Source organism: Chelon labrosus (genome assembly GCF_963514085.1).
Source record: "Chelon labrosus genome assembly, chromosome: 21".
Classification (NCBI taxonomy): Eukaryota; Metazoa; Chordata; class Actinopteri; order Mugiliformes; family Mugilidae; genus Chelon; species Chelon labrosus.
In genome coordinates this window covers 4,077,888-4,094,995 of record NC_140354.1, presented here as the reverse complement: position 1 = coordinate 4,094,995, position 17,108 = coordinate 4,077,888, and the positions used below count along the sequence as shown (strand labels likewise).

The following is a 17,108-nucleotide window of genomic DNA, read 5'->3' as shown; positions in this document are numbered from 1 at the left end:
ACCATGACAGCATTTTAAAAAATATTAGAACTTATATAAGTATTAATTAATTCACAAAAAAGAGGACATACGATTTTTAAAATTTAATAAGCAAAAGTTTTAGATAAGCTTATGAAGGCATCATATGACTGTGGAATTAGTACTAGTACTTGGATTTTTGTAGTCTAAATAGTGTTTAATAATGTATGTATTGATAATACCAGTGTCTGACTGTGTGGTGTTCTTATAGACATGTACATTGGACATGAGGTCAAATTTATCTTTAGTTTTAAGTTATGAAACGCACACACTCCATATTCTTTCAGGTGTCGCCCTGGCATTGAACTTGACGTTGATTGATCACAGCTGCCTGACGCTGCCGAAAGAAAGGCTCTAATTGGCCAGATTTATCAACTGTCAGATTTGTGGGCGGGTCATAACGAGGAAGTAAGCACGAAGGAATCGGAGATTTCTCTTCGTTGCATGACCGACAAACTGTGACAATGTCGATCTTTGTGCCTATTGTTTGCGTCGTTTTGGTCCTGCTTATATTAAAATATGTCTTCAGCGGGTCCGGGCCGAACCCCTTTGACACGGACACTCGTGAACCGTTGAAGAAGAAGGTTTTCGACAAGAAAGAGAAAAATAAAGTGTTGAAGCAAGGTGAGTCTTCAAGTTTCAGTTGAAAAACAACTGAAATTCATGTTGAATGTGTTGAATGTCGTGTTAAAGTGGATTAGTCTGTAGTGAACTGCTGTTGAAGTAATTGGCTAATGTGCAAGGTCAGGTGTAAAAAAAGTAATATTAAGTAATACGTATAATACTTTTAAGTATTGTGCAGCAAATGTTTATTTAAAGTCAGCGGTATTAACTTAAGCCTGAAGTAATATAATTAAATATCCAAGTTATAAATAAATAAGAAGAAGTCAGATGTACTGACCTAATTCTGGTGTAAAAAAAATGTGACACTTAGTCAATGGAACAAAGCCTTGAAGGATATGAAAAATAAAGTATTTCAAGAATTTCCTTGGATTCTTTCCTTGGACATTTATGATAGCTGAATGTCTGGAGTTTTATCAGTGAAACAACCAAAGCAATAATCTAAACCAAAATCTGTTACTGTGTTCCTGGAATCCAAATATTCCTAGCTATGTGAATGTATGTAATGCAGTATTTTCACATTTTTAGGTTTTGTGGCCGGTAGAGTGCCAGACAACCTGGACGCCATCATCATCGGCAGTGGGGTCGGTGGACTCGGACTTGCTGTGCTGCTCGCCAAAGTTGGGAAGAAAGTCTTGGTTCTGGAGCAGCACGATCGGGCTGGAGGATGCTGCCACACATTCACTGAGAAGGGCTTTGAGTTTGATGTTGGTGAGAAGAGTTCCTTGTTCCCTAAATTATGAAACTAAGAATCCTCTCTCCCTCACTTAGTGTGATGAAATAGGAGGATTTCCACACCAAACATGAAATTGTTAGTTTTGCTGTGTGGTCATGTTGTCTGCCTTTGTCCAACAGGAATCCACTACATTGGAGACCTTTTGGATCACAAGCCGTTTCGCTGCATGCTGGACCAGATGACCAACGGACAACTAGAGTGGGAACCTCTGGAGAACCCGTTTGACCAAGTCGTGCTGGGACCTCCAGAAAACCGACGTTGCTACCCCATCTACAGCGGCAGGACTCGCTTCCCCGAGGAGCTGAAGAAGTGTTTCCCTGGAGAGGAGAAGGCCATCGATGAGTACCTGAGGCTGGTCAAGGTAGCCCTGCTTGATTTATCCAAAAGAATTTCCTACTCAAGTATTAAATTAGTAAGACCAGTGTATGTGTTCAATTTTAATTTTCATATCTTCAACCCATCATCAATGTGTATTTTGTCTGCAGAAAACTGGACGAGGTGTTTGGATCCTTGCTCTGCTAAAGCTCTGCCCCCTCCCCTTGGCCAAGTTCTTGGTTTACACTGGCCTCGCCAAACATCTCTCCTTCTTCTTTAAAATGGCGTCCCGCAGCCTGACAGACGTGGTCAATGAACTGACAGAGAACAAGGACCTCAGGGCTGTCTTCAGCTACATCTTTGGCACCTATGGTAGGTTCAGCTGAAGTCCTGTGGCCATAACCACATTATTCTCCACCACACTGCTGACAGTGTCCTATCTCTGATGTCCAGGTAACATCCCAAGAGATGCCAGCTTTTCTATGCACAGTTTGCTGGTCACCCACTACCTGAATGGAGCCTGGTATCCCAAAGGTGGTGCCAGTGAAATTGCCTACCATATGATCCCCATCATTGAGCAGGCGGGGGGAGCTGTTCTGGTTCGAGCTCCGGTCAACCGCATCTTATTCAATGATGCCAAGGAAGCTTGTGGTGAGTGTGGTTCCTCAGTTTTTCTATACACACTCACATCATTCAGATCCAACAGAGGGGATGATTCTTTGCATTTGTCTTGTATGGTTTCAGGTGTGAGCGTCATGAAGGGTCAGGAGGAAGTCCATATCCATGCTCCTATGGTCATCTCTAACGCTGGGATCTTCAACACCTACCAGAAGCTGCTGCCCAAAGACCTCCAGGCCATGCCAGGTCAGAAAGAACTAAGTGCTCTGACTAATGATTATTTTCATTTGTGGTCAAGAGTTATTTTAAGTTATCAGTTAACAATTTTGTGTATATATTTTTTTCTGATCAACAACCTAAAACCCACATTTTTAGTGTGCAGTAACAGAGAATGCAGCCTCACATTTGAGAGGCTGGGAGAAGAAATTACGAATCATCAGAGATGAGTTAAACAGTTACAAAACTTGCTAATTAATCTCTGCTGATATGCTGTTGATTAGCTTCGTTTATAAGCCGTGAAACTGCAACATGATACTTGTCTCTATTCAAAAGAGAAGGCTGACTCTCTGTTTTTAAATGAGTTTTTTATGTTATTTATCTGTATGCTGTGGCTCTCCTGTCTTACAGCCATCCAGAAGCAGCTGAGTATGATGAAGAACGGTGCAGGTGGCCTGAGTGTCTTCCTGGGTCTGAATGGTACCAAAGAGGAGCTGGGCCTGAAAGCAGACAACTACTGGATCTTCACAGAGAACAACTTTGATGAACTGTATGTGCCGTTAATTTTCTATTATGATTATGTCCAAATATTTCCTTTCTGTTAGACCAGTTTGTATTTTTTGCAGCCTGTAAACCTAGATAACAGGGAGGAGCAAGGGGTTGAGTCCAATTTTACTCTAAATGTGATCATAATTAAAACAATGAACATCTTGCCATATTGAAGAATACTTGAAATTATCAATTGAGACCATAAACTCTCCAGTTGAAGATTTCTCATTGAGTTTATATATCGAATTCATTTTAGTCTTGTTGAGCATGTCACAGATTTACTGTATGCTGCAGTAAAGGAATGCAGTCCTTGTAGATTTTGGTTCCTTATTGTCATGAGTTCACCAAAATGGCCTGTTTTCTTTACAGTGTGGAGAAATACATGAATGGAGAGAGGGAAGAGTCTGCTAAAAAGATTCCTCTGCTGTTTGTGGCCTCTCCATCAGCTAAAGATCCTACCTGGGAGGAGAGATCACCAGGTACAGAGACGTGAGCGGTTTACAAAGACCCCTCTCTTGACCCCAGAGCAAAGTTTTGTCCTATTTATTTTTTTTTATTTTTTAAACATTGTCCTTTTTTCTTCACACCAGGAAAGTCTACTTTGAGCCTGGTCAGTTTTGCCAACTACGCATGGTTTGAGGAGTGGAAGGACGACAAAGTGACAAACAGAGGGGCCGACTACAAAGAGCTGAAACAAGCCTTCATTGACTGTGTTCTGGAGGTGGTGATGGATGTGCTCCCCAAGATCACCAGAGACAAGGTGAAGAAATCTCACTTCTCATTACCTTGCAAGAGTATATTTTTAGACAGACTCCCATTGCTTAAAACTCTAGAAGTTTGAAGTGGACTGACACAGCACTTATAGCGAGGTCTTAACACCTGTCTCCAAATTGTTTCATCCAGTTCACCCAGTTGTTAGAGAACCTCTAATTGTGCAAAAGTAGGACACGACTGGATTAATCTGACTAAATTCCTGTAACTGCAGGTGAGTATTGGGTACCTAAATTGACCCTAGTCGTGTTAGTTTCAAGTGGGCACATAGGAACACAGTTGTTCCTAATAAAAACCTCAACTCTCCACAGTTGCCATCATTGACTTGAATGACCGAAAATCTTGTACATTGATGTGCTTGTTTCTTCTGTGCAGGTTGAGTACATTGATGCTGGAACCCCCATCACAAACACACACTACATCGGAGCCCCAAAAGGTGAGATCTACGGAGCGGATCATGGCGTCGCCCGCTTCAGCCCTGAACTCAACGCTACAGTGAGACCTCAGACTCCCCTGAAGAACCTCTACCTGACAGGTCTGTGCCGCACCACATCATTCAGTCATCGTGTTGAGTTTTAAGACACACTCGGCTGAATGTATCTCTCTTCATTATTTCGTTCCTCAGGTCAAGATGTGTTCTTGTGCGGTTTCGCTGGCGCCCTCGCTGGAGCTCTCACCTGTGGCTCGGTCATTCTGAACCGCAACCTCCACCTGGACGCCATCGCCTTGGCAAAGAAAACCAAATTTATGAACGACAAATTGAAAGGGGAGTAACAACATTCAGCTTCAGTTATATATTGCAATTAAACACAACTGTAATGCAACACTAGAGCTCAGAGTCATACTGGAAGTGTGACTGATGTTACAAATGAGTCAATAATGCTAAAATAAGTGGAACTTTTCAAAGCCAACTCTTCCAGCCCTAAGCTCTCTCTGCCTTTAAACATTCATTGCTGCGCTCATTTAAGTTGGGTTGGATTAAATCATCTAAGCTAACATGCAACCATTCTTGTGAGACAGTCACAATTTTGGAACTTCTATGCAACTTGTTTACTTAACTCTGGCTAATAAATGCATATGTTTGTTTTTTCAGTTTTGATATAAATGAAAAGGTGCAAGCAATAAAATGGTTACAACCTGACATGTAGTGTATATTTTTCACTATACTTTCTCAGCCGGTGAAAATCTTTTCTGTCAGCATTGCAGTCTTGCACAAAAATGGAAAAATTATGGAGCAATAGAGGATGGTGGTTCTCTTTTTATCTTCAGCTTTCTGATTAGTTTATCTTCTCGTCATTGTATGAGAGTTTTTCAAGGATTTTCCTGCTTTTGCTGGCAGACGGTGCCCAAAGTGCACTCAGGATTAAAGTAGACATTCATGTTGTTGATTGTTTTTAATTGATTGCTCACTGAAGATTTTTATTTTTTTTTCCAGTACGCATTTGAGAAAATATAACGCTTAATATTTGATATTTTTGTGAAGATACTTCTGGTTTAATTGATAAAGAAAAATACTTGAATGAACCCGAACTGCTGATATGTAGCAAGGATAAACAGAGACTAGAGTCTAAACAATGGCGCCTTTTCTGTCAAGGTTAGAGAAGGCCTAAAATTCCCAGTCATTTTGTTAGTGAACACATCAGATAAATGGCAGCTTCTTTATCTATCCAGACATTATATATACTTCTATGCAGTCGGTTTGCAATGCTTCATTTCATTTGGGATTCATGTCAGCACATTATCAAATATAATCATTAAATAAATTTTGGCAGAGTTGCACATCGATGTATCGGTTTAGATACTGGATGATATTATACTTTAATACTGTAATATAATAAAAAATTACTGCAACCAATTAAATCATTATATCAATAACCTATTGACCTGAACTTCATCGTCTGCAACCACATCAGCCTGCAACCAAGCTTAAAGTGCACTATTCGCTGATTGGTCGCAGCAGCCTGGTGTTTCTAAAAGCAAGGCTCTGATTGGCCAGTTTTTTCAATTCTCCATTGTGTGGGCGTGGTCTTCGTGAGCATAACAAGGAAGCACGCACGAGGAGAATAAGGACTTTAGTTAATTTCAGCTGCGTTGAACTGTGACAATGTCGCTCATTGTGCCGATTATTTGCGTAGTTTTGGTCTTGTTTATATTGAAATATGCCTTCAGCAGGTCCGGACCGAATCCCTTTGAGAGGGATACTCGTGAACCATTGAAAAAGATGGTTCACGACCCGAAAGAGAAAAATAAAGTGTTGAAGCAAGGTGAGTTATTTATCTGTTCATTTAAACTGAACTTTTGTCTTGAAAAATCCATGCATATCGTAATATGTTGAGTTCTGCGGGTCTAAAGTGGATTACACAAAAGAAAACATTTTTTTAAGGTGATTTTAGTTTGTCCAATAATGTGAAAGGTAAGTTTATTGAGAGGGAGTAATATAAAACCACAAAAGACGTTATTATGCATTTAGTTAACAAGTTGAGGCAAAATTTGCAAGCAAAACAAAAGGCCCAAATAATAACATTTAATATGTGTTTCTGATAATCCAAAGTGACAACTCCATCAATCCAAAAACACAAGAATATTTATAATAGTGCCATTAAACAGTAACAGAGTGTTCTTCATGTGTGGTGTTGACACCAAGTGCTGATATATTAATGTGATGGTAAACGTCATTTGCTCTGGAACTGTCCAATTTCTTGCCACAGCCGTGATGTCGTTTCAGTATTTCGTGTTGACATTTTTAGGTTTTGTGGCCGGTAAAGTGCCGGACAACCTTGACGCCATCATCATCGGCAGTGGGATCGGTGGACTCGGGCTTGCTGTGATGCTAGCCAAAGTTGGGAAGAAAGTCTTGGTTCTGGAGCAGCACGATCGGGCTGGAGGATGCTGCCACACATTCACTGAGAAGGGCTTTGAGTTTGATGTTGGTGAGAGGAGTGGCTCTTTTTCCTTTAAATCTGTATTAGAAAAGAAAATCATCAGCAACATCAAAAACATATCCAAAGTCCCCTCTCAGTTAGTTACTATGAGGAAATGGAAATATGTGCGCATAAAGCATGAAATGAAGGCCATGTTGTCTTTGTCCAACAGGAATCCACTACATCGGCGAGCTGTTGGATCACATGCCGTTTCGCTGCACGCTGGACCAGATGACCAACGGGCAGCTACAGTGGGAGCCTCTGGACAACCCGTTTGACCACATCGTGCTGGGACCTCCAGAAAACCGGCGTCACTACCCCATCTACAGCGGCAAGGCTCGCTACCTTGAGGAGCTGAAGAAGTGTTTTCCTGGAGAGGAGAAGGCCATCGATGAGTACATGAGGCTGGTCAAGGTAACATTCTGTTGCATTACAGTTTTTTTTGTAATCAAGCTTAGCCGATGCTTTCATTCAGTCACATGTATCAACATTATCAACAACATTACATCTACTATTTCACCCATGGTCAGGCCACTTGTTTTGTCTAGTTTAAGTCAGTATCACAGCTTGGAAATGCCCTTTGTCCCATTGCACTTTAGTATCATTATCCAGACTTCTGTCGATGTTGTCGCTCAGCAGATGGTAAAGCAAAGGTCAGACTAACCAGCAAGGTCTCTTATTAGCAGTGTTACGCAATTTCACAGAGACTGGGTTGCCAAAGCGCTTTGCTTTGTCACACAGATAAATAAATGTGACCCTCTTTATCTCAGAATCGTGTACCCTGCCTCTCGCCCAATGACACCTGGGGTGGGCTCCAGCCTGTGAATGAATGAATTTGCAAGAATGCAGCACAGTGTAGATGTTGCTGCAGGAATTAAAAAAGGAAGACAAAATAGGAAGGAATTCATTAAAAAAGAAAGAGAACTTGTGTTAACATTTGCATTACGATAAAACATGAAGTTTCTGTCAAGCATTTCATTAGTAAGAATAATGCATGTATTAAACCTTCAGGAGATAGTTGAAAGTGCATCTGTAGAATATAGATATAGTTAGGATCAAATACATAAATGAGCAATAAGTAAATAAAAGTGATTACAGAAACAAAATGAATTGGATCACTCTCAAGTGTCTATTGTGGTTTACTGCAACCTTCACCTGTGTGTTTTCTCTTCAGAAAACTTCATGGGGTGTTTGGCTCTTCGCTGTGCTAAAGGTCTGCCCCGTCCCCTTGGCCAAGTTCTTGGTCTACACTGGCCTCGCCAAACGTCTCTCCTTCTTCTTTAAAATGGCGTCCCGCAGCCTGACAGACGTGGTCAATGAACTGACAGAGAACAAGGACCTCAGGGCTGTCTTCAGCTACATCTTTGGCACCTATGGTAGGTTCAGCTGAAGTCCTGTGGCCATAACCACATTATTCTCCAGCACACTGCTGACAGTGTCCTATCTCTGATGTCCAGGTAACATCCCAAAAGATGCCAGCTTTTCCATGCACACTTTACCGGTTAGCCACTACCTGAATGGAGCCTGGTATCCCAAAGGTGGTGCCAGTGAAATTGCCTACCATATGATCCCCATCGTTGAGAAGGCAGGGGGAGCTGTTCTGGTTCGAGCTCCAGTCAACCGCATCTTATTCAATGATGCCAAGGAAGCTTGTGGTGGGTGTGATTCCTCAGTTTTTCTACACACACTCACGTCTTTCAGATCCCACAGAGGAGATGATTCTTTGCATTTGTCTTGTATGGTTTCAGGGGTGAGCGTCATGAAGGGTCAGGAGGAAGTCCATATCCATGCTCCTATGGTCATCTCTAACGCTGGGATCTTTAACACCTACCAGAAGCTGCTGCCCAAAGACCTCCAGGCCATGCCAGGTCAGAAAGTGCTTAATTTGATTTGTAAGCCTCGAAGGTCCACAGTGTTACAGTTTTGTCCTGTGGCTCTCCTGTCTTACAGCCATTCAGAAGCAGCTGAGTATGATGAAGCATGGTGATGGTGGCCTGAATGTTTTCATCGGTCTGAATGGTACCAAAGAGGAGCTGGGCCTGAAAGCAGACAACTACTGGATCTTTGCAGAGAACAATTTTGATGAACTGTATGTACACTTTGTTTTAGAATTCTCTCTTTGTGCTGTCCGAAAAAAAAAAATAAGCGAACTTAGCCATCACATGTCATCCACTGGTTTGTGAACTACAGTTTATATGCCTTGAGTTTGGGATTTTGGCTCTGGCCATCTCTCGGTTTACCCAAAGGCTCCACCCACTTCATTTATACATGAGCAAAAACCCATGTAATGCAAAAGATGTGTTGTAAACTGACCAGTTAAATCCAGAGGATGCCGTTAGGAATATTGTTTTTGGTCCTATATTTAACGCGAATTCACCAGAGTGGCCTGTCTTCTTTCCAGGGTGGAGAAATATAGGAATGGAGAGAGGGAAGAGTCTGCTAAAAATATACCTGTGCTGTTTGTGGCCTCCCCATCAGCTAAAGATCCTACCTGGGAGGAGAGATCACCAGGTACAGAAACGGCAGATGTGTTTGTTTTTTTTAACCTGTATTTTTTCATCTTATAACAAAACAAAGCGTCTCAGAATAATGAGATATCCCCAAAAGGCCGCTGCAGGCAGTAAAAAGCTGATCCAAGTCCAAACCCATCATGTAGACTCTGTCCTGTTATTTTTCTGAGGGAATTTGACCTTACCTAATTGGGTTGGTGCAGTTTTCTGTTTCCATTAAAGCAAGGTCACTATTCATGCTAGCAGGCTTCTGTTCAGCAATGGTTTGTGTTATGGTACTGTCTGATTCTCAGAAATACCTTCAAAGAATCTAAATCAAAGGGTCTTTTTTTCATAAAAACGGAAACATATTTCTCCAATAATATCCAGAATAAGCTCCATAGCAAATCACCTAATGATGCTGGATCTAGAATATGTACTACTACCTTAAACTGGAAATGCCTTACTCACACAGACTGAAGCTATGCTCTCGAGCTGTCTTCCACTGCTCTTCTGTAATCCCCTTCCTTAAACCATAATGCCAGGCAGATTTTAATCATGCCAAGGTTTCTGTGTATTGACTCAGGTCTTCATATATTTAGCTTATAACTCCTTTACTGTGTGGGTCTTGTAGAAATAGAAATTCTATTGCTGACTGGTTTGGGGAGTTAGGATTAGATAGAGAATTTAAAAAGTGCAACCAAGCTATATTACATTTATCTTTTAACTGAGAGACCCAGTCAGTCTGCAGTGTTCTCCAATGTGTGTGAGAGACCACTGGCCTTTCTAATGACTCAGGAGACACAGCTGTAAGAGCTCAGAATAGTTAGCCCGCAATACAAGAGGGCCGTCGACACTATTCCTCCACCCTTCACATGTGTTGGAGCTTAGGCATGCAGCTAGCAGGATACCATCCCCACATTACTCGCCCAGTAATAAAGCTGGAATCCCATTCCTCCTGCTGATCTGGCCTACTGCAGTCAAGTCTGCAGCGCTCCCTTCCAAGCTATGAAATAATCCTTTTGTAGTACATGTTGGGATGCATTGATACAGGAAAAGAAATGTTGGAGGTTGGTCGTGTTGCTAATATTGATTCCTCCAGCTAATGATAGAGGAATATAGGGCCGTCTCTGCAACTCTTGCATTGTTTGTTTGGATAGTTTTGAGAAGTCCTCATGCAAATGTTTTTGTGACACTGGCGCCTAAAGATTTGAACTGTTCTGAAGCTTTAAAGGGCAAAGTTTGAAATGATTGATGGTGATCAAGTGCCTTTGATAGAGAACATTAATTGTGCGTTGTCACACTGGTGCTTAGTTCATTCATAAACTGTTTACTCACACATTATCTCATTTGTTTTCTTCACACCAGGAAAGTCTACTTTGAGCCTGGTCAGTTTTGCCAACTACGCATGGTTTGAGGAGTGGAAGGACGGCAAAGTGACAAACAGAGGCCCAGACTACAAAGAGCTGAAACAGGCCTTCATTGACTCTCTTCTGGAGGTGGTGATGGAAATGTTCCCCAAGATCACCAGAGACAAGGTGAAGGAAATCTCACGTCTCATTACCTCATGATAGTAAATTATTGAGTGGTGAGGTAAGGCTCACTCAGCAGGGTTCAGCAGCACCTAATCTATATGCTGTACATTTACTAAAAACATAGCCCTTTGTTTGCTCCTATAGCATGAAACCCTCTGCATCAAAATCTGGTCAATCAATGCTGCAGAAACTGAACTGTCCTCATTACCGTGACAGGTGTTTCTGATCTTTGAGGGTATTTTAAACCCTTGATGTCTCATTAAATTACTGGGACTCAATCTTTGCACAATCGTCTGCACAAAGTTGTCAAAAATACTTTGTTTTGACCTGACATAATCTTCCTGTTCTCAAGTTTTGGATGGTTGGCCAGACATCTGAAATAACATCACTTTGTGCTGTGGAAAATAATATTTTCCCACTATTTTCGCAGCAATTTCACATGAATAATGGATTAACCGTGCAAAGAACTGTCAGATAGCAAAAATAATCATAAGCAGGCATTGTCGGTTAAATTTAAGATATATATTGTACACTGATGTGCTTGTTTCTTCTGTGCAGATTGAGTACATTGATGCTGGAACCCCCATCACGAACACACACTACATCGGAACCCCCAAAGGTGAGATCTACGGAGCGGATCATGGCATCGCCCGCTTCACCCCTGAACTCAACGCTACAGTGAGACCTCAGACTCCCCTGAAGAACCTCTACCTGACAGGTCTGTGCGGCACCACATCATCCAGTCATCCTGTTGATTTTAAAGACACACTCCTGCTGAATGTCCTGCTCTTCGTTCTTTCGCTCCTCAGGTCAAGATGTGTTCTCGTGCGGTCTTGCTGGCGCCCTCGCTGGAGCTCTCACCTGTGGCTCGGTCATTCTGAACCGCAACCTCCACCTGGACGGCATCGCCTTGGCAAAGAGAGCAAAATCTAGCAAATCAAAATTGCAGTAAGAACAGAACAGAACTGTACAAGACAGTATAGCTCTTACTGAACGTTTGACTGATCTTACAAGTGAATCCACAATGCTAAAATTACTACTGTATTGCCTTTATTTTTATGGCAGCTACTACATTCAGGCCTACACTCATTCATGCAGTTTATATAATGGGACATGCACAGTTTTCAACCATCCATCTGCACGCACCCAAGCTAACAAACTTTTCCAACTAATTCTCAGTGTTGTTGTTTCTATGCACTTTGTTGTGAAACCCTTGTGCCATGCACTTAACTCTATGATGCCACATGTTATGTCTGTTTTTATGTGAAGCAAACAATAAATTGGTTGCTATTCGATCTGTGGTGTAGTGTGCATGTTTTTCATAATATTTTCTCAGTGGGTAAAAATAATTTCTTACAGCAGAGGTGGAAATTTCCCACTTTTTTTTCCTTTTCTGAATGTCCCATCAGTTCACTTTACACTGTATGTCTTTAACGCAAGCATTAATCAGACGTATTGTTTATATTTACTTATTCTTTTTTTGTTTATTGTCAACAATTACCGATTAGCCACTACTTTAAAAATGGAGCAGTGGAGGAAGGTGGTCTGCTCCGATGAATCACGCTTTCTTTTTTCTCATTCTGAGCTTTCTGATTAGTTGGCCAATAAAAGGGGTGTGATTTTCTCATCATTTTCTGACAGTTATGTAGAAACTTTTTCCTGCTGCCGCCGGGAGATGGTGGCGGAATTGCGCACAGGATTTTCAGGTAAAGTAAAAGCGCCACAAATAGAGGTACAAGTAATTAAAGGCTTGTTAAGTGTGTCTAAAACGGCGTTATTACAGGTGGTGTGTGTCTGTGCTGCCCTGACAGCTGATGAATAGCTGCTAGCTAACATACACATTTAATGTACATGGCCTCCTTAGCTAGCTTACTCTGACCCCAGCTAGGTTAGGTGAAGGGGTTCTAAGCTATGTGACAGCTGCCATCCTAAAGTGGACATTTTTCTGTAAAGTTCAGGTTAATTTAGTTTGAACGTGGAGGACAATGAACGTCTGCGCGAAACCTCTGCGCTACGAGATCCTGGCAGAAGTAGGACAAGGCTCCTACGGTAAAGTGTACAAAGCCAGAGAGGTGGGGGGCAAACAGCGCCTCCTGGCGGTTAAAAAGTACAACATCCGCGGGGACACGCTGCAGAACGGGATCCCTACCTTCATGATCCGAGAGGTGGCGCTGCTGCGCAGAATGGAGCACTTCAGCCATCCTAACATAGTCAAGTAGGTTCTCATCTTATTTATCTTACTCATTAAAAAGCAACGTGGTGTTTGCTCTTTTTATGCCTTAATATTTTCTTAAAAGCACAATTTTAGAGTCTGCAACCAATTTTTTGATTTCAAAATCGAGTCCATTCGATGTTATTTCTCAAATGCATCTACATGCTTGCATAATTCTAAACATCCTTAAACATTCTCTACTGGTGCAATGCTTTGTTCAAACACTGTGGCCTTGTTCACTCTGCAGGCTGCTGGATGCATCTGTTGCATCTGCGGGAAAGAGCCTGGACCTCACTATGGTGCTGGAGTACGTTGACCAGGATCTGACCTCCTTCCTCTCAAAGGTCACAGCTTCTGGACTGAGCCGTGCCTCCATTAAGGTATGGACTCATGATCTGATTCTATTTTACCATCTCAGCTCTTGAGATATAATAGTAATTCTTTGCCGTGCTGCTCCCAGGATGTGATGCTGCAGCTGCTGCGAGGACTGGACTTCTTACACACAAACATGGTGCTGCACCGTGACTTAAAACCAGAAAACGTCCTGGTTAGCAGCCATGGAGAAATCAAGATTGCAGACTTTGGACTAGCACGGATCCACACCTTCAATATTGCTCTTACTCCTGGTGTAAGCTTGATATCTAATATTAAATGCTACTCTCCTGAGCTGTATTTCTGTCTGTTCCTTTGCCTGAGGTGAGAAATGTTCTTTTGTCACTTGTTCCAACCCTGCCTGTGTGTCTTTATTTTCTAATTTCCTTCCCTCGCTCTTTCTGATCAGGTGGTAACACTGTGGTATCGAGCTCCTGAGGTGCTGCTGAACTCTGTTTACATGTCCTCAGTGGACATGTGGAGCGTCGGTTGCATCTTTGCCGAGCTCTTCCTCTTGAGGTAAGGACGTCTCAGTCGTGTTTGGCTGGAGGAAATATTTCAGGCCGGTGAAAAAGTTCTGAACAGCTGTGAAGACGCAAATGAAGCTGCCGTGGGATTTTCACTGAGCCTTGTTCTTCTTCTATCCCACAGACCGTTGTTTCAAGGATACACAGAGGTGCAGCAGCTGCAGAAAATCTTCGAGTGAGTATTTTTGTTCTTCCTTTAGGCATCTAATCATCTGGGTTTGCTCCACTGAAAATCAGGCAGTGATGATGTTCTTATTTAATGATTAATACAACCATGGAACCAAGTTATCACACTGTCATAATGAAGTATAGTGGGTATCAAATCAGTGAACACCCTTGATGTTACATGTGGCTATTTTCAGAATCAAATTCTCATATAGCTCCTGTGTGATCACACTTCCAAAAAATTCAGACAAAATCTGAGCTCTTCTTGAATGATTTTTCTGGTCTTCTTGGGTGCATGATACTACAAGAACTATGGCCCTCAAAGAGCTTCAAAAAGGTCTCATTGTTGGAAGGTATCGCTCAAGTGAGTGCTACAAAAACATCTCCAAGGCATTAGATACCATTGAAAACTGGAGATAAGCAAGTGAAAAAAAACATGGCACAGCAGTGACGTGATCAAAAACTGAAGTCGTCAAAAATTGATGAGAAGACAAAGAAAACTGGCCAGGGAAGCTGTCAGGATGCTGACAACAACATTAAAGAATCTGCACCTCTTTCTGGCAAGTATTGATTGCTCCCTACGTGTGAAAACTATCTCGCTGTTATGTCTGGGCTATGGGGTAGGGTGGCAAGATGCCAGCATTTTCTAATGGAAAAAAAAATCAACTCATATCACTCTTCTAGAACCTTGAGGAAAAATGAGAAGATGAGAACAAGACTGAGCTTTTTGCTCAAAGCTATAAAAGAAAATCAAAAGGACACCATAACAACGGTGAAGCATGGTGGTGGCCGCATCATGTTTGGGTGCTGCTCTTCTTCAGCTGGAACTGGGCCTTTAGTGAAGATAGACAGTCAGTTTTGGCACAGAACCTTCTGACAGCTGCTACAGAGCAAAAAATGAAGAGAGCTTTTTATTGCCTACTTTTAGATTAGATTTCTTCTGTATAATGTCAGAGTAGCTTTTACATTTCTGGCCTCTGCTGCTGTTCAGTGGCTCCTTGTTTCATGCTTGTCAGGGTGATTGGTTTGCCCAGTGAGGAGGACTGGCCTGAGGACAGCCTGATCTCATACTCGGTCAAGTGGGGACCCAAAGTCTCCTGCGCCAAGCTGCTGCCCAACCTGAGCCCAGACGAGAACGACCTGCTGTCTGTGAGCGCATCTGTGTTTGTGTTTATGTCGCAAAGTTCACGTTTCACACTGCAGCTGTGTCCAAATTGCCTCCTCACTGATAGACCACACTAAATAGTTTGCAGTATTGTAAGCAATGTCATTTTCATCACTGCATACTAGTTTCTCGTTCATAAATTGCCAATAACATTTTGTTGTTGTCGCTATGTGGGGATTATAAGGGCATATACAGAATAAATTCAAACTCACATAAAACAGAGGTGGATAAAATATAATGCAGTGCACAGTAAACATGGAGAGATTTTGGACACGGTCAAAGAACACTGCTTCTTTAGTTTTAATTTTAAACCAGACTAAATAAATGCACTTTGGAACAGTTAGGTAGTAAATATACTTTACTGTAGAGATAAAGAAGACAAAAAATGAGTAGCACCGATGCAATAGGTTGACAAACCGATACATACATTTCACAATAATTTCCATAAAAGAATCTACAGCCATGGTGGGAGCCATTACGCTACGTTTAGGCACAGTGGCACATGTTTAGCTGATGCCGAGCACAGGTTTACCTCAGTTTAAACTGTTAGTGATTTAATGTTATCTATTTAGCATGTTGAGGCTGATGGAAATACTTTATGTTTTTTTAAACCAAAGCAGGACAAATTATACCCACAATGACAAATCAAAAATCTGGATCGCCCAAAACGTTGCTGTTTATCTTGAGAGATACATGAACATTTAAATCAAACATCAATCCATCCAACCTAAAGTGAGGTGTTTTCATTTTGTACCAAAGTGGTGGATCAGCTGCCATCCCCAGAACAATGCTGCTCGTTAGGCTAAAAAAACAGCATTCCTGTTTGCACAGCTGCTTGCTCTTGTGCATGACCAGAACTCCTAAATATTTGTTTTGCTGTATGTTGAGCTGCTGGGTGGACAGATCAGGGCAAGTAGCCGAGCATTTATACAGGGGACTAACATCAGCTGGCCTCCCTCCAATATGTTTATAAGGTGGTGCATCTTCTTACCTGCAGAAATGTTTGGCATTCAGACCGAGTGGCCGCATCTCAGCCGCCAAAGCCCTGGCCCATCCTTTCTTTGCGAACCACTGAAGAGTTCAATTGGATGAAGAGTGGAAGGAGGAGAAATTCACATCCCGCTGCTCTGATCTTCCGGCAATCTGCAATCAACTTTTAAAAAAACAAAACAAAACAAAAACATAGTGCCATAAAATCAGCTGTATGCTTTGTTCCGAGCATGGCTTGTTTGATTGGCTTTGAGAGAGTTAAAGTTTTATTTTGGTAGACTGTGGTTTAGTTTGAGGTTTTACTCCTTTTGACCATCACTAAATATGAAAGGCCTGACTTGTATAACTTGGTACGTATTTTGATAATATCCCAAAACAGGAAGTATGTTTGAGGCAATTGCCTCTTGATAGTTTTAAATACTTAGTTTTATTTCTAAATTTGACTGTGTTCACGTGAATGAAGGAGCAGTTTTTGTTCTTTGATTTAGATTTGTGTTTTTTTCACAAAATGTAGTCCTACTTTGTTGAGTGTTACTCTTCTATCTGGTTAAATGCCACCGAACACAATTTTGAAAGCTTTTGAGTTGGTGAGATATGTCCTTTATGTTTCAAAAAAGTTTTTTTCCAGACTTGTATGGATGAGGACATGTAACACTTTATTTTTGATATTTTTGTGAAGATATTTATGGTGTAATCAGAGCCGATTACATCTGTATTTATGTTTGTATTGACAGATATTTTTTTACGTGAGTTAAACTGTTCAGTGAAGAAACATTTCTATAAACAGCTGCCTCTCACATCTGCTTCTGCATTTGAATACAATAAGGTTAAATGTTTGTAATGTTTGTAAAATAATTTAACTTGCAATTTCAGAATGTGACCGGAAGG

General features: G+C 41.5%; 3 protein-coding genes across 3 annotated transcripts; all 3 read left to right on the top strand.

Annotated features, from left to right (window-relative positions):
- The first annotated feature begins 416 nt into the window (after nucleotides 1-416).
- Nucleotides 417-4,985, top strand: LOC311507231 (all-trans-retinol 13,14-reductase-like). Its single transcript, XM_084571499.1, has 11 exons — nucleotides 417-642; nucleotides 1,168-1,350; nucleotides 1,495-1,736; nucleotides 1,861-2,062; nucleotides 2,144-2,341; nucleotides 2,435-2,554; nucleotides 2,936-3,074; nucleotides 3,443-3,552; nucleotides 3,664-3,833; nucleotides 4,220-4,379; nucleotides 4,470-4,985. Exons 1-11 carry the CDS (start codon nucleotides 483-485, stop codon nucleotides 4,616-4,618), a joined length of 1,833 nt encoding a protein of 610 aa, XP_084427625.1. The 5' UTR covers nucleotides 417-482; the 3' UTR covers nucleotides 4,619-4,985.
- A 422-nt stretch (nucleotides 4,986-5,407) lies between these two features.
- On the top strand, nucleotides 5,408-12,204 carry LOC311507072 (all-trans-retinol 13,14-reductase-like). The gene is made up of 11 exons (XM_084571276.1): nucleotides 5,408-6,108; nucleotides 6,592-6,774; nucleotides 6,938-7,179; nucleotides 7,940-8,141; nucleotides 8,223-8,420; nucleotides 8,514-8,633; nucleotides 8,716-8,854; nucleotides 9,167-9,276; nucleotides 10,623-10,792; nucleotides 11,348-11,507; nucleotides 11,599-12,204. The coding sequence occupies exons 1-11, from the start codon at nucleotides 5,949-5,951 to the stop codon at nucleotides 11,739-11,741; spliced, it is 1,827 nt and encodes a 608-aa protein (XP_084427402.1). The 5' UTR covers nucleotides 5,408-5,948; the 3' UTR covers nucleotides 11,742-12,204.
- A 570-nt stretch (nucleotides 12,205-12,774) lies between these two features.
- Nucleotides 12,775-16,996, top strand: cdk21 (cyclin-dependent kinase 21; the record flags this gene model as incomplete). Its single annotated transcript, XM_084570228.1, has 7 exons — nucleotides 12,775-13,004; nucleotides 13,249-13,381; nucleotides 13,462-13,629; nucleotides 13,783-13,892; nucleotides 14,025-14,075; nucleotides 15,082-15,214; nucleotides 16,228-16,996. 7 exons carry the CDS (start codon nucleotides 12,775-12,777, stop codon nucleotides 16,303-16,305), a joined length of 903 nt encoding a protein of 300 aa, XP_084426354.1. The 3' UTR covers nucleotides 16,306-16,996.
- Between the last annotated feature and the right edge of the window lie 112 nt (nucleotides 16,997-17,108).

What these genes read in the sequence shown, in the direction of transcription:
- LOC311507072 (XM_084571276.1), top strand. Translation starts at nt 5,949, where the DNA reads ATGTCGCTCATTGTGCCGATTATTTGCGTAGTTTTGGTCTTGTTTATA. An exon ending in AAATAAAGTGTTGAAGCAAG is followed by an intron (nt 6,109 to 6,591) that starts GTGAGTTATTTA and finishes TGACATTTTTAG; the next exon opens with GTTTTGTGGCCGGTAAAGTG. An exon ending in GAGAACAATTTTGATGAACT is followed by an intron (nt 8,855 to 9,166) that starts GTATGTACACTT and finishes TCTTCTTTCCAG; the next exon opens with GGTGGAGAAATATAGGAATG.
- LOC311507231 (XM_084571499.1), top strand. Translation starts at nt 483, where the DNA reads ATGTCGATCTTTGTGCCTATTGTTTGCGTCGTTTTGGTCCTGCTTATA. An exon ending in GAGAACAACTTTGATGAACT is followed by an intron (nt 3,075 to 3,442) that starts GTATGTGCCGTT and finishes TTTTCTTTACAG; the next exon opens with TGTGGAGAAATACATGAATG. An exon ending in CCAAGATCACCAGAGACAAG is followed by an intron (nt 3,834 to 4,219) that starts GTGAAGAAATCT and finishes TCTTCTGTGCAG; the next exon opens with GTTGAGTACATTGATGCTGG.